This window comes from Penaeus monodon, chromosome 36 (genome assembly GCF_015228065.2).
Source record: "Penaeus monodon isolate SGIC_2016 chromosome 36, NSTDA_Pmon_1, whole genome shotgun sequence".
Taxonomy (NCBI): Eukaryota; Metazoa; Arthropoda; class Malacostraca; order Decapoda; family Penaeidae; genus Penaeus; species Penaeus monodon.
Genome location: NC_051421.1, coordinates 14987816 through 15003003, shown reverse-complemented (window position 1 = coordinate 15003003; position 15188 = coordinate 14987816). Strand labels below are relative to the sequence as shown.

Below are 15188 nucleotides of genomic sequence, written 5' to 3'. Positions count from 1 at the left end.
ACCCAAAAAAGAAAATAAGTAATCGCTCTGCCTTTTTTTCCAAAAAGGTTATCAGAGAGGGAATCGTACGACTGAAAGGGCACCAGGGCAGGATCACTCGGCTACGATTCCTCAAGGACCGCAGCATAGTTGTGTCATCATGTAGGGACTCCTTCATCAAGTTCTGGGATCTGGACACTAACCATTGTTTTAGGACACTGACTGGACATCGTGCAGAGGTAACACAGCCCATTATGAAAATATATTGATAGAATACTATGTTAGTAATAGGAGGAAAAGAGATGAGTTAAGGAAAGTCTTGACGTGAGAGAGCTTGTATCTTTGTATATAGGCTATGTATATGCATTTATGCAGATAAACTGTGTAAACAAGTCATTGAACTTGAAATCTGATTTTGTCTTGGTATTTCTTTCTGAAGGTTTGGGATTTTGTGTTGCTAAAAGATGATACAAGATTGATATCTGGAAGTAGTGATGCAAGAGCTCCGAGTCTGGTCTCTAAGATTTAAGGAACCTGAAGAAATGGCAGGTATGAGTTACTGATGCAGTTGTGAGAAGCTAAAGCTAACATTTATTACATTAATCTGAGATTGTTACATAGCTATAATGATATTGGTGCTAATGTGAGGAATTGCTACTATCTGTTCCTTTAATAATGAAACAGTGAAGTAGCTTTATGAACTGTGAAAGTATATAAATGCATGTACACCTTGTTCTTTTGAAGATGATGACAGCAAAGGGAAAACTCTTGAGCCTCCTTCAAAAATGTTCCGTATTGACACAGAAGGGAAACTCAAGGACAGGAGGATGACACTGAAGATGATGATGCTGTAAGTAAGCATTTCTTTAATACCTCAATTCCACTTTTCTTTTCTTTAAATAGCAACTGAATTTATAGATACATAATATTGAATGATATATCAGCTGGGTATAACCAGTCAGGCTTATGTTTTCATCAATTTTTACTCTTAACAACAGAGTAATTTAGAGATCACAAGACTAGGTAGCATACTGCGGTCCAGAGGAGACCGTGTGTGTGGACTGCAGACTGATGGCCGTATTGTGGCTTGCTATGGCAAATCTGCGGTTGTGGACCTATTCCATGTTCTGTCAGAGGAGGAGGTCAGTGCCAAGGTGGCAAGCCGGCTCAAGAAGGCTAGGAAGAGAGCAAGGTTTGTTGTGCAAGTCATGCCCTTTGTTCTCAGGTGTCCTTTTGTTCTGTTTATTTAGTCTCTCTCTCTCTCTCTCTCTCTCTCTCTCTCTCTCTCTCTTTCTCTTTCTCTTTCTCTTTCTCTTTCTCTTTCTCTTTCTCTCTCTCTCTCTCTCTCTCTCTCTCTCTCTCTCTCTCTCTCTCTCTCTCTCTCTCTCTCTCTCTCTCTCTCTCTCTCTCTCTCTCTCTCTTTCTCTTCCTCTCTTTCTCTTCCTCTCTTTCTCTTCCTCTCTTTCTCTTTCTCTTCTCTCTCTCTCTCTCTCTCTCTCTCTCTCTCTCTCTCTCTCTCTCTCTCTCTCTCTCTCTTTCTCTCTTTCTCTCTTTCTCTCTCCCCCCTCCCCTTCCCCCTCCCCCTCCTCCCCCATTTTACTGTGCATGAAAAAAAATTAGTAGATTTTTCATAGTGTTGATTTTTCAAAGAATTGCAACCTTATCTCTATATGTTTTTAAAGAATATAACAGGTGACATTTTTGTTTCTTTACACAACAGAGAAGCTGGAACTGCCATGACAGAAAATGAAGCACCACAGCTTGGGGATGAGATTGGGAAGTTGCCAGCAGTGAAAGCGCAAAACAAATTGTATGGTGTTGATGTTTCCTCAGATAGATATGGAAGTGTGAAGGTTCTGGCCCTTCACCTAGATAACAGTTTGGCAATATTCGGTACTTCAGTTGATGCTAAGGCTGATAAGAATAAGTCAGATGAGAGAAAGACCAGGAAGTGGTAAGCTAATTAATGATATTAGTATAAATTTTATCGGTGAAAAGTGGATGATTATGTTAACAGTAGTCTTTATGCTAAAAAAAAAAATAATCTTGAAAATAATAGTATATTATCATTACTGATTATAAAAGTAATAAATAATGATATTAAGTTGATTGATTAGGTGGAGTCACTTCCTTGCTTACAGTTCTTCACCATTGGTTCTCATACCAAATGTGAAATGCCATTATACCGCAAATCTTGTTAAGATCACTAATGTTGAATCTACAAAATGTAATATTTATGATTTTTAATGCAAATGTAAAAAAAATGGAACTTAAAATCTAGAAAGGGAATGATAGTTTTTTTTGCAAGTTTTAAAGGAAACAGCAGATGAAGGTTCTCAAGCCAGATCGTTAATTAGTTCATCAGTTTGTATTAATATACACACAGAAATACACAATAGTTTTTGGTAGAGAACCATCACTAATTATTTGTCTAAAAATATATATTTGGAAATTGAAGAACTTGGGCATGAAAACTTTATCTCACACATAATATGCAACATGAAAACTGGTCCATAAACAAGTAAGTTGTAAGTTAAAGTTGTGTGCAAAGACATACAGGTGATAAGAGTGCAAAAAAAAAAAAGTTAAGGGGGAAAAAGGGTAGAGTTTTGGGGTTTATACATTAAGATCCCGGGTTGCCACTAAGTAGTACATTTGGGGAAAAATTGCTGAATCTACTCCCACAAAGTAATTGTATTGAAGGGGGGAAAAACCTGTTTGATGAAAACAGCTGTTTTTGACTTTTGATTGTTTATATAAAAAATAGATAGAATATAGGGAAAAAATAAAGCCCCATGGTAGAGTTTTTGGGACTTTTTTAAATCTTTTTATTTGATTTTTCTCTTTATTTAAAATGTTTTTTTTTTTTTTTTTATTTTGTTTAGTCCTGCGTTACCGGGCCACAGAACAAAATCGTCTGTGGCCTTCAATTCAATCAGCGATCAATTGTCCGGCGATGGTAAATTTTTAAAAGTGTGGCATAGGTATATATCTTTTTTTACACAAAGATCTTTTAACCCCAATTGCAAAATTTATTTTAAGTTTTAAATCTTGATGTGTTTTACTTTTTGCTTTTTATAATTTTAAAATTTTTTTTTCAGTTGAAAAAAAATTTTCCCCTTTTTTTTTTTATTTCGACTCGTACTTCTTTTCTTTCTCATTTTTCCTTACTGTTGAAGGCTGAAAGCAGGCCATGCCAAAATTCCGGTGCCTTGCCTCTCATTTGTTGTCCCTGGGGATCCCCATGCCCTCTTGGAAACACGCTCTGGTCGGCTGCCTGTTTGCCCGGGGATCAGCAAAAATTCTTAAAGATATTTTTGCTCATGCCCCAGCAGAAAATAAAAACCGACACAGGATTTGGGCTCTGGCCCTCACTCATGTGGGGTTAGACTTTATTTTTAGAAAATTAATACTTAAATACTTTTCTGTGCACTTTTGCAGTGGGTTTTTACCTCGGCCGGGTTTTACCCGGGAAGGGTTTGCCATCAACCCAATAACGATGTAAAAGAAGACTACCTGTTATGACGATATATATGTACTCTCAGTACCTTTTTGTAAAATAAGAATTTTTACTGGGGGGAAGTTATCAACATCACCATGCTTTTAATTTTTTTAAAAAGAAAGCTGGAAAACCCCTAGTTTTCTGGATAAAAGGTACCATAACAAAAAGTTACTATTACTATGGTTTACTAAGCCACTTTTTTTTTCATATGAATTGCCTTTTCAAACTTTTTTGCAATTAAACAAAAGCAAAAACAATATTCAATTACACAGGTGGGAAACCCCTGGGCTGCAAAAAAGGGTTAAGCTATTTTTAAAAAACAAATAACCTCTTGATATTGCATTCACATTAAAATTATTCACAAGTTGTCTGTACTACTCTGTTACTTTTACCATAACTTGAAATAAAAAAATAGGGCAGATGTCTGAGGGGGCACCTTTTAGTTCAACCCAATGATTTTTAATTTGATCGTCATAATATTCAATGTACCAACATTTGTTGACATTTTACAGTTGTGTTTTTTTGGGGGCGAAATATAAACTTGTTTATTTTATCTTATAATGTAAGAAATTTATAATAAAAAACACGAGTTCAGAAATTAAAAATATCTATAAATTTGAGAGCAAAAACATCATACTTTTCCTTTTATATTTTGGTTTAAATAGTCTTTAAGGGGTTTTAACATGTTTTCATTTTTTTATATTTATGCAATACTTGACTAATGTTTCTTTTGAAAATAGCCCTGTATTTTTTGAATTTATACTTTTCAAAAGGGTTTTTTATCTGGGGCGTGAAAAAAATGGTCAAATTCTGGAAATTTGAATAGTTAAAAAGTGAAGTAAATCCAAGAAAAGGGAGACTGAGCTTCATTAAAGACAACGGGCTCTCAAAGAAAGTATTCTTCGGGAAATTTTCATAGGGAAACTATGTAAATTTCATTTCTGCTTCGGAAAAAAAAGGGATGATTAGGGAATAGAATTATATTTTTCTTTGAGAAATATTATAAAGGCCCAAGACAAAGAAAAATGTTTCTTTATTTTTTGAAAAAACTGACTAAAAGTTGTATTTTATAAAATTTTCAGTATGATTTATTTTATTATTATTTTTTTTTCAGGTTGCAGATAAAGTTCTTCAGTGCGGTGTCCATGATGGTTTTTACTACATTGAAACACTTGACAACAAAAAACCTTTATTATAGTGATACTTTAAAGGGTTCTATGATTTTCTTCCTATTTTTTTTCTCTCTTTTTCTTTTTTTTAGTACGTGTGATGACTTTATATAACTACACCCGTCATTTCTACCAATTTGTTATACCTTTTTTCTTTTAAGATTCACGAGATATTTCCCTTGTTTTTGGGGATACTTCACCAGTGATCATATCATTATTATTTTTTTCAAATTTTCAACATTTAATTTTAGCATAAGACTGGTTTAACTCTTAATTAAGATTATAAATCTTGACGATTTACGTAATTTAAAATTCATAATTATATTATTATTTTTTATTTTTTGGAAGATTGTTTTGTATTGTGTTTTTAAAACACCATTCTTGATGAGTTTTTTCCATACATCCAAAAAACCCCTACTATTTTACACAAAAATGTTAAAGCATTTTCCCTATTTAATGTTTTGCATTTCTCCCCTTTTGAGTTGTATCATGACTTATGGCAAGTCCCCCCTTCACTTGCATGGCTTTTCCACAGATCAACACTGATGTAACAGATAAAAATTTAAACCTCCGTATATTGGAACCGTTTTGGGGACATAGGGTGAGACTTTAAGATAGTTCTGTATAAAGAGATTAGGAATATGCAATTTATTGATATACAGTTTTAAAACTTTCTTTTAATAATTTTAGGGGTATCAGTTTGGGTACAGTTAATTACTATAATTCAATAAAAATTTTAAAAGGATCATCTGAACTTAGTTTTAAAAATTTCTTTCATATCTTTGGGTAAATTTATATCCGAAAAAAATATTTTCCTTCTTAGCATACATTATTATCATTTCCTTGTAGTTTGTATACAGTTCACTTTTTACAGACTATGAAAATCCCCCGGGGGGCTGACGGCCTCCCTTTTTACAACACACACATTTCTTCTCATGGGCCAGATGGGGCCCCTAAAGCATGGGGGCGCAGATAAAATTTCAGAGGATCCTCACACTGCAAGGGGATTTGGACTTCGGGAAGTTTTCCCTTTGAATCTTGGGGTTGTTATATTTTATGCGAGGAGATAGACACGTGTAATTATTTAAAATATTATATATATATATTATATATAATATATATATTATTATACATATACATATATAATTATCTATTATTACATATAATTTTTATTATATATATATATATATATTTTATAATATATTTTATATGATATTTTTATATAATTATATATATTTAATTAAAATTATATATTATATTAAAAATTAAATTTTATACAAAATTTTTTTTTATAATATATTTTTGTGAATTTTTTTTTATAATTATATATATATATTAACATTTATATATTATATATATATTATTATATATATAATAAAATAATATAATATATATAACAATATAATATAATTTTAAATAAAATATATATATAAAATTAAATTTAAAATATATATATATTTATATATATATAATATTAAAAATTATACATTTTTATATATTTATATTATATTATTATATATTAAAAATTTATTTTATATGTGTAATTTTATTCCTATATATTATATATCATATATATATATACTATAATCTATATTATCATTTACATTATTATATACAATATACTATATATAATTATTACATATATTGAACCGTATTCCATTTCAAAAATGACAAGGTAGATGAGAATGATATCTTCACAATGCAGAATGTATTTACCGGTTTTTTGAATGCGTCTTCGCAAAATACATGTTTCTGACGAAGACCAATCAACGTCAAATACACTCTTGCATTGTAAGATATTTATTCTTATTTATCCCTTTTCTAATCAATATATAAAATATTATATATATATAATATATATATTATAAATTATATATTATTAAAATTATATAATATATAAATATATATTATGTATTAATGTTATTATATGTTATAATATAGTTATAATATATGTATATAATAGTTATAATATATGTTAAATATATAATGTATTATATATTGTAATATATATGTATATATTTTATATTTTATATAAATTATATTATATTTATAATAATATATATATATCTATTTATATACATTAATATATAATTTATATATAATATATATATATTATATATATTATATATATTTAATATATAATATTTATAAAAAAACAAAAAAAACAAAAAAACAAAAAAACCCCTTTTTAATATATAATATTAATAATATATTTTATAAATATTAATATACATATATAATATACTATTATCATATTATATATATTATATATATAATATATAAAAATATAATAATATTAATTTTATATTATATATATATTATATTATTAAAATATATATTTATATATTATAAAAAACATATAATAAAATTTAAAATTTACCAATTTTTATTTTTCATTTTAAATTAAAATGTATTTTTAAAAAAAATTCAAATTAAATATTTTTTAATAAACCTTTTTTATTATATTTATATTTTTATTTTAAATTAAATTTTTTTATAAATAGTATATTATGTATTTAAATATTATAATATATATATATATATATATATATATATATATATATATATATATTATATATAATATATATATGTTATATATATATATATATATATATATATATATATATATATATATATATTATACATATATATACACAGTGTCTATCTCCTCGCTATAAATATATAACAATCCCAAGTTATTCAAAGGAAACTTACCGAATGATCCCAACATGTCCTTGCAGTGTGATGATCCTCTGAAAATTATCTGCGTCCCACTGCTTTAGTGTGCCATCGTGGCCACATGAGAAGAACATGTGTGTGTTTGATATGAACTGGAGGTCCGTCACGCCTCCCTGGTGGGCATTCTTCAGTAGTCTGTGAAAAGTGAGTACTGTACTACTATCTACAAGGAATGATATATTAATGTATGCCTTAATGAAGGAAAACTACTTGTTTCGGATATCAATTCATCCAAAGATTATGAAGAAACTTTTAAAAACTAAGTTCAGATGATTCCTTTAAAATTCTATTTGAATTATAGTCATATAACATAGTATCCAAACTGATACACCTGATCTATTCAAAGAAAGTCTTAACTTGTATATACAATAAATCTGCATATTCCTAATCTCTTTATACAGAACTATACTTCAAGTCTCACTTCCTCATGTCTCCAAAATCGGTTCCATATATACGGAGGCTTGAATCTTTACTGCCTGTTACTATCAGTGTTGCATCTGTGGAAAAGTCCATGCAAGTTGAAGGGAGGGACTTGCCATACAGCTCATGATACAACTGCAAAAGTGGGAGAACATGCAACACATTAAATACTGGAAATGCTTTTACACATTTTTTGTGTCAAATATGTAGTGGTTTTTGGATGATATGGTAAAACTCATCAAGAATGGTGATTACAAAACACAATACAAAACAATCTTGCCAAAAAATAAAAAATAATAATATATATTATGAATTTGAAATTACATGTAAATCTGTCAAGATTTATAATCTTACATTAAGAGTTAAACCAGTCATTATGCTAATAATTAAATCTGTTGAAATTTGAAAACTCAAAATACATAATGATATGCATCACTGGTGAAGTCAATCCCAAATACAAGGGATAATATCACATCAGTGAATCTTAAAAGAAAAAAGGTATAACAAATTGGTAGAAATGACAGTCGTGTAGTTATATAATGTCATCACACGTACTAAGAAAAAGAAAAAGAGAGAAAAAAATAGGAAAGAAAATCATAGCAACCTTCAAAGTATCACTATAATAAAGTGTTTCTTTGTTGTCAAGTGTTGCAACTGCTATGTAAAAACCATCACTGGCACACCGCACTGAAGTAACTTGATCTGCAACCTGAAAAAAAAAATAATAATAATAATAAATCATACATGAAAATTATTATAAAATACAACTTATTAGTCAGTTGTTCTCAAAAATAAATGTACAACATTCTGTCTTAGTCTTGGCCTTGATAATATTGCTCAAAGAAAAATATAATTCTATTCCATTAATCATCACATTTTTTGCAGAAGCAGAAATGCACTTTACATAGTTACCATATGAAACATTTCCTGAAGAATTACTTACTTTGAGAGCCCGTTTGTCTTGAATGAAGCTCAGTCTCCTTGCTTGTGATTCACTTTCATCTTTAACTAATTCAAATTTCCAGAATTTGACCATTTTGTCACTGCCACCAGATAAAAATCCTCTCTGAAAAGTATAAATTCAAAAATACAGGTCTATTACAAAAGAAACATATTAGTCAAGTCATTGCATATATCCATATAATAAAAATGAAAACATGTTAAAACCACTTTAATAAGACTATTAACCAAAACTATAATAGGAACGTATGCATGTTTTTGCTCTCAAATTTATAGATATTTGTAATTTGCATGAACTCGCTGTTTATATCTATAATATTTCTTACATCATATAAGATAAAGATAAACAAGTTCATATTTCTGTCACAGTAAATACACTAACTGTAAAATGTCAACAAATGTTTGTGTACATTGAATATTATGACTGATCAAATTAACAACACTCATTGGGTAGAACATAAAAGGTGCCACCTCAGACATCTGCCCTATTGTGTTGCTATTACAAGTCTATGTGTAAATGTATACAGAGTACTGATACAGTACAACTTGTGAATAATTTTTATATGTGACTAATGCAATATCAAGAGCTTATTTGTTTATTCAATAATAGCATTAACCCTTTGACTGCAGCCTAGGGTTCCACAGCCTAGTGCTAATCTGAATATTGTTGTTGCTTTTCTTGTTTAATTGCAAAAATGTTTGAAAAGGCAATATCATATGAAAAAAATGTGGCTTTATGTACAACCATAGTAATAGTAACTTTTAGTTTATGAGTACCTTTTTATCCAGAATAACTAGGGTTACTCACAGCTTACTTTTTTAAAAATTCAAAAGCATGGTGATGTCTGATAACTTCCCTAGTACAAGAATTCATTATTTTACAAGAAGATGTACTGAGAGTACATATATATCAGTCATAACAGGTAGTCTCTCTTTCATCAGTCTGTTACTCTGGATTGATGGCAACCCTTCCTGGGTAAAACAGGCCTGAGAGTATACAAACCCACTGCAAAAGTGCACAGAAAAGTATTAAGTATTAACATTTTCTAAAAACTAAAGTACTAACCCCATCATGAGTGAGGGCCAGAGCCCAAACTCCTGTGTCGGTTTCATTCTCTGCTGGTTCATGAGCAACAATATCTTCAAGAATTTTTGCTGATCCCAGGTCAAACAGCTGCAGCCGACCAGAGCGTGTTCCAATGAGGGCATGGCGATCCCCAGGGACAACAATCACTGAGAGTGCATAGTCACACGGAATTGTGGCTATGGCCTGCTTCTCAGACCTTCAACAGTAAGGAAAGATGAGAAAGAAAAGAAGTACGAGTCAGAAATAAAAGAAAAAGGGGAAAATTTTTTTACAATCTGATAAAAACATTTCAAAATTATAAAAAGCAAAAAGTATAAACACATCAAGATTATTAATAACTTAAACTAAATTATGCAATTGGCATGTTACACAGATCTTTGTAGTAAAGAAGATATATTACCTATGCCACACTTTTAAAGATTCACCACTCGCCGTGACAATCTGATCGCTGATTGAATTGAAGGCCACAGCACGTATTTCTGTTCTGTGGCCTGGTAACTGCAGCTGACTAATCTAAAATAAAAAAAAAGAAAAACATTTTAAATAAAGAGAAACTCAAATAAAAAGATTAAGAAGTCCAAATCTCTACCATGGACTTTATTTTTTCCCGTATATTCTATCTATTTTTCATATAACAATCAAACAGCTCAAGCACAGCTGTTTGCATCAAACAGGTTTTCCTCCCTCTCAAGTAGCAATTACTATTGCTGGCAGTAGATCTCAGCAATTTCCTCAAGCTGTACTACTTAGCTGGCAACCAGGGGATCTTAATGTATAACATCCACAAGCTCTACCTTTTTTCCCATTAACTTTTTCTTTTTTGCACTCTTATCACCTGTATGTCTTTGGCACACAACTTCAACTTACAACTTACTTGTTTATGGACCAGTTTTCATGTTGCATATTATGTGTGAGATAAAGTTTTCATGCCCAAGTTCTTCAATTTCCAAATATATATTTTTAGACAAATAATTAGTGATGGTTCTCTACCAAAAACTATTGTTTATTTCTGTGTGTATATTAATTACAACTGATGAACTAATTAACGATCTGGCTTGAGAACCTTCATTCTGCTGTTTCCTTTAAAACTTGCAAAAAAAACTATCATTCCCTTTCTAGATTTTTAAGTTCCATTTTTTTTTACATTTGCATTAAAAATCATAAATATTTACATTTTGTAGATTCAACATTAGTGATCTTAACAAGATTTGCGGTATAATGGCATTTCACATTTGGTATGAGAACCAATGGTGAAGAACTGTAAGCAAGGAAGTGACTCCACCTAATCAATCAACTTAATATCATTATTTATTACTTTTTATAATCAGTAATGATAATATACTATTATTTTCAAGATTATTTTTTTTTTTAGCATAAAGACTACTGTTAACATAATCATTCCACTTTTCACCGATAAAATTTATACTAATATCATTAATTAGCTTACCACTTCCTGGTCTTTCTTCTCATCTGACTTATTCTTATCAGCCTTAGCATCAACTGAAGTACCGAATATTGCCAAACTGTTATCTAGGTGAAGGGCCAGAACCTTCACACTTCCATATCTATCTGAGGAAACATCAACACCATACAATTTGTTTTGCGCTTTCACTGCTGGCAACTTCCCAATCTCATCCCCAAGCTGTGGTGCTTCATTTTCTGTCATGGCAGTTCCAGCTTCTCTGTTGTGTAAAGAAACAAAAATGTCACCTGTTATATTCTTTAAAAACATATAGAGATAAGGTTGCAATTCTTTGAAAAGTCAACACTATGAAAAATCTACTAATTTTTTTTCATGCACAGTAAAATGGGGGAGGAGGGGGAGGGGGAAGGGGAGGGGGGAGAGAGAAAGAGAGAAAGAGAGAAAGAGAGAGAGAGAGAGAGAGAGAAAGAGAGAGAAAGAGAGAGAAGAGAGAAAGAGAGAGGAAGAGAAAGAGAGGAAGAGAAAGAGAGGAAGAGAAAGAGAAAGAGAAAGAGAGAGAAAGAGAGAGAAGAGAGAAAAGAAGAGAGAAGAGAGAGAAAGAGAAGAGAGAAAGAGAAAAGAAAGAGAGAGAGAGAGAGAGAGAGAGAGAGAGAGAGAGAGAGAGAGAGAGAGAGAGAGAGAGAGAGACTAAATAAACAGAACAAAAGGACACCTGAGAACAAAGGGCATGACTTGCACAACAAACCTTGCTCTCTTCCTAGCCTTCTTGAGCCGGCTTGCCACCTTGGCACTGACCTCCTCCTCTGACAGAACATGGAATAGGTCCACAACCGCAGATTTGCCATAGCAAGCCACAATACGGCCATCAGTCTGCAGTCCACACACACGGTCTCCTCTGGACCGCAGTATGCTACCTAGTCTTGTGATCTCTAAATTACTCTGTTGTTAAGAGTAAAAATTGATGAAAACATAAGCCTGACTGGTTATACCCAGCTGATATATCATTCAATATTATGTATCTATAAATTCAGTTGCTATTTAAAGAAAAGAAAAGTGGAATTGAGGTATTAAAGAAATGCTTACTTACAGCATCATCATCTTCAGTGTCATCCTCCTGTCCTTGAGTTTCCCCTTCTGTGTCAATACGGAACATTTTTGAAGGAGGCTCAAGAGTTTTCCCTTTGCTGTCATCATCTTCAAAAGAACAAGGTGTACATGCATTTATATACTTTCACAGTTCATAAAGCTACTTCACTGTTTCATTATTAAAGGAACAGATAGTAGCAATTCCTCACATTAGCACCAATATCATTATAGCTATGTAACAATCTCAGATTAATGTAATAAATGTTAGCTTTAGCTTCTCACAACTGCATCAGTAACTCATACCTGCCATTTCTTCAGGTTCCTTAAATCTTAGAGACCAGACTCGGAGCTCTGCATCACTACTTCCAGATATCAATCTTGTATCATCTTTTAGCAACACAAAATCCCAAACCTTCAGAAAGAAATACCAAGACAAAATCAGATTTCAAGTTCAATGACTTGTTTACACAGTTTATCTGCATAAATGCATATACATAGCCTATATACAAAGATACAAGCTCTCTCACTGTCAAGACTTTCCTTAACTCATCTCTTTTCCTCCTATTACTAACATAGTATTCTATCAATATATTTTCATAATGGGCTGTGTTACCTCTGCACGATGTCCAGTCAGTGTCCTAAAACAATGGTTAGTGTCCAGATCCCAGAACTTGATGAAGGAGTCCCTACATGATGACACAACTATGCTGCGGTCCTTGAGGAATCGTAGCCGAGTGATCCTGCCCTGGTGCCCTTTCAGTCGTACGATTCCCCTCTCTGATACCTATTTGGATATAAGGAAGCAGATGCGATTACTTACTTTCTGCTGCTTAGATTTAGTGGTTTCCATGGCAATTTTTTTCACAAAGATACAGGAAATGTGAAGAAGGACAAAGAATATACTGCTGCAATAAAACAGATGTCAGTAAATACTAATGCTTTTTTAATATTGGCCAATTGTTCATTGATACTCACAACATCCCAGACAACAATCTCTCCATCTTGGCTTCCTGATGCAACTCGCATGCCTTGATCATCCCAGGCTAGTGTTGTAACGGCTCCTTTGTGGCCTGAAAATATTATTATGTTATAAGAATTCTATAAGCTTAAAGCGCAATCAATATTTGACTGACTGAATTAACTGAATATTACATAACGTCACAGAGCAGTAAAAAAAATACTGAGACAAATTACCAGCAAACTTGAGTGATGTTCCAGTTCTGACATCAAATAAGACAACAGATCCATCTGAGTATCCAACTGCAAGATGTGTGTTGTCAAGAGAGCCAGTTGCTGGGGGGCGCACTTCCAGTGACGTAACTTGTCCTTCAATGCCTGCACTCAATGTCAGGACCTGTAAATATAGAAAAGGTTTTACTATGATTCTCTGGGCTTCATTTTTTGACAGTTACTCCAACCAGATTTTAAAATGGCATTTTCTTGTAATCTTTTAAATCATGCACTGAAACAAAACTAATCTCATTAATACCCACCTTGGATGATCTTTTACAATCCCAAATGAGCACATATTCACAAGCAGGTGCAGCAACATATCGTCCTGTCTGACTGTACTTGGTAACAAAGCGCACACAGCGCTCTGTTCCAATCAAGCCAAATGCAGACCCAGGAACATAACGAAGATACTGTGTTGTCAAACCCATTGTGTATTAAACTTGGTTGCAACTATACCTGTTGGGAAAATGCTCATTAGTTAAAAATAATTTATCATTTTAATCTAGTTATACTAAAATATGAAATCCTGTACGTAATTGTAAACTTTGTAAAAGATGGTAGATTCATCACTAAAGTGCAAACTAACATACTTAACCCTTTGCCGACGGGTGGCATGTACGCACATGCCATGGTATGGCGGGACTATCTGCCGGGGGCATGTATGTACATGCCATGGTGTATGTATGGACATGCCAGTTTTTTTTTTTTTTACAATCATGGCAAAATATCATTTTTCTGCCACTGAAACTATGATTAAGTCATTTTCAACACTTTCTCATTTTTACTATGCAAAAAAAAAAACATATATATATATATAAATAATAATAATAATAATAATAATAATAATAATAATAGTAATTAGTCATAGTAATAATCATAGTAATAATCATAGTAATAATCATAGTAATAATCATAGTAATAATCATAGTAATAATCATAGTAATAATCATAGTAATAATCATAGTAATAATCATAGTAATAATCATAGTAATAATAATAGTAATAATAATAGTAATAATAATAGTAATAATAATAGTAATAATAATAGTAATAATAATAGTAATAATAATAGTAATAATAATAGTAATAATAATAGTAATAATAATAGTAATAATAGTAATATTGATGATAATGATAATGATAATGATAATGATAATGATAATGATAATGATAATGATAATGATGATGATGATGATGATGATGATGATGATGATGATGATGATGATGATGATGATGATGATGATGATGATGATGCCGCCGCCAGCATGGGATGCTGGTATTTGGCATGAGTGGTCGCGCATGCTAGGGCGACGATATAAGCCCCCGGCAGCGAGACCCAGGCCACTATGAATACTACCCATCGGGAAAGGGTTAATTGTAAACTCAATATATGCCCCCTACACATTTTCATGATTTTTGCATGTCCTACATCTTAACCTATGTTAGGGAGTGCAAATCTGCACAGAATGACTGCTGAGCTGACAGCTTTCATGATGTCACTTGGCATGGGTAGTATTTACTCATGCCTTATCATAAAATACTAAAAAAATTGTTGCGGTCAAAATATCCGGCTGAGCTAATGACCTCACT

The 15188-nt window shown here is 31.6% G+C and overlaps 1 protein-coding gene and 1 long non-coding RNA gene across 2 annotated transcripts in view; one reads left to right on the top strand and one right to left on the bottom strand.

Moving 5' to 3' along the window:
* LOC119595774 (WD repeat-containing protein 3-like) overlaps window positions 1-14054 on the bottom strand; it is a gene marked incomplete at its 5' end in the record, with an annotated part of 25472 nt that extends 11418 nt beyond the window's left edge. Inside the window, 14 exon segments of the mRNA XM_037944937.1 lie at window positions 7366-7524; window positions 7811-7944; window positions 8414-8518; window positions 8753-8875; window positions 9836-10052; window positions 10257-10369; window positions 11304-11538; window positions 12025-12218; window positions 12367-12473; window positions 12669-12777; window positions 12979-13149; window positions 13341-13435; window positions 13560-13719; window positions 13859-14054. Coding sequence (XP_037800865.1) covers window positions 7366-7524; window positions 7811-7944; window positions 8414-8518; window positions 8753-8875; window positions 9836-10052; window positions 10257-10369; window positions 11304-11538; window positions 12025-12218; window positions 12367-12473; window positions 12669-12777; window positions 12979-13149; window positions 13341-13435; window positions 13560-13719; window positions 13859-14026 — 2090 coding nt within the window.
* Window positions 65-1917, top strand: LOC119595776. The gene is made up of 5 exons (XR_005230717.1): window positions 65-218; window positions 419-528; window positions 724-829; window positions 978-1171; window positions 1700-1917. It is a non-coding gene; the product is annotated as an uncharacterized LOC119595776 (long non-coding RNA).
* Window positions 14055-15188: the final 1134 nt, after the last annotated feature.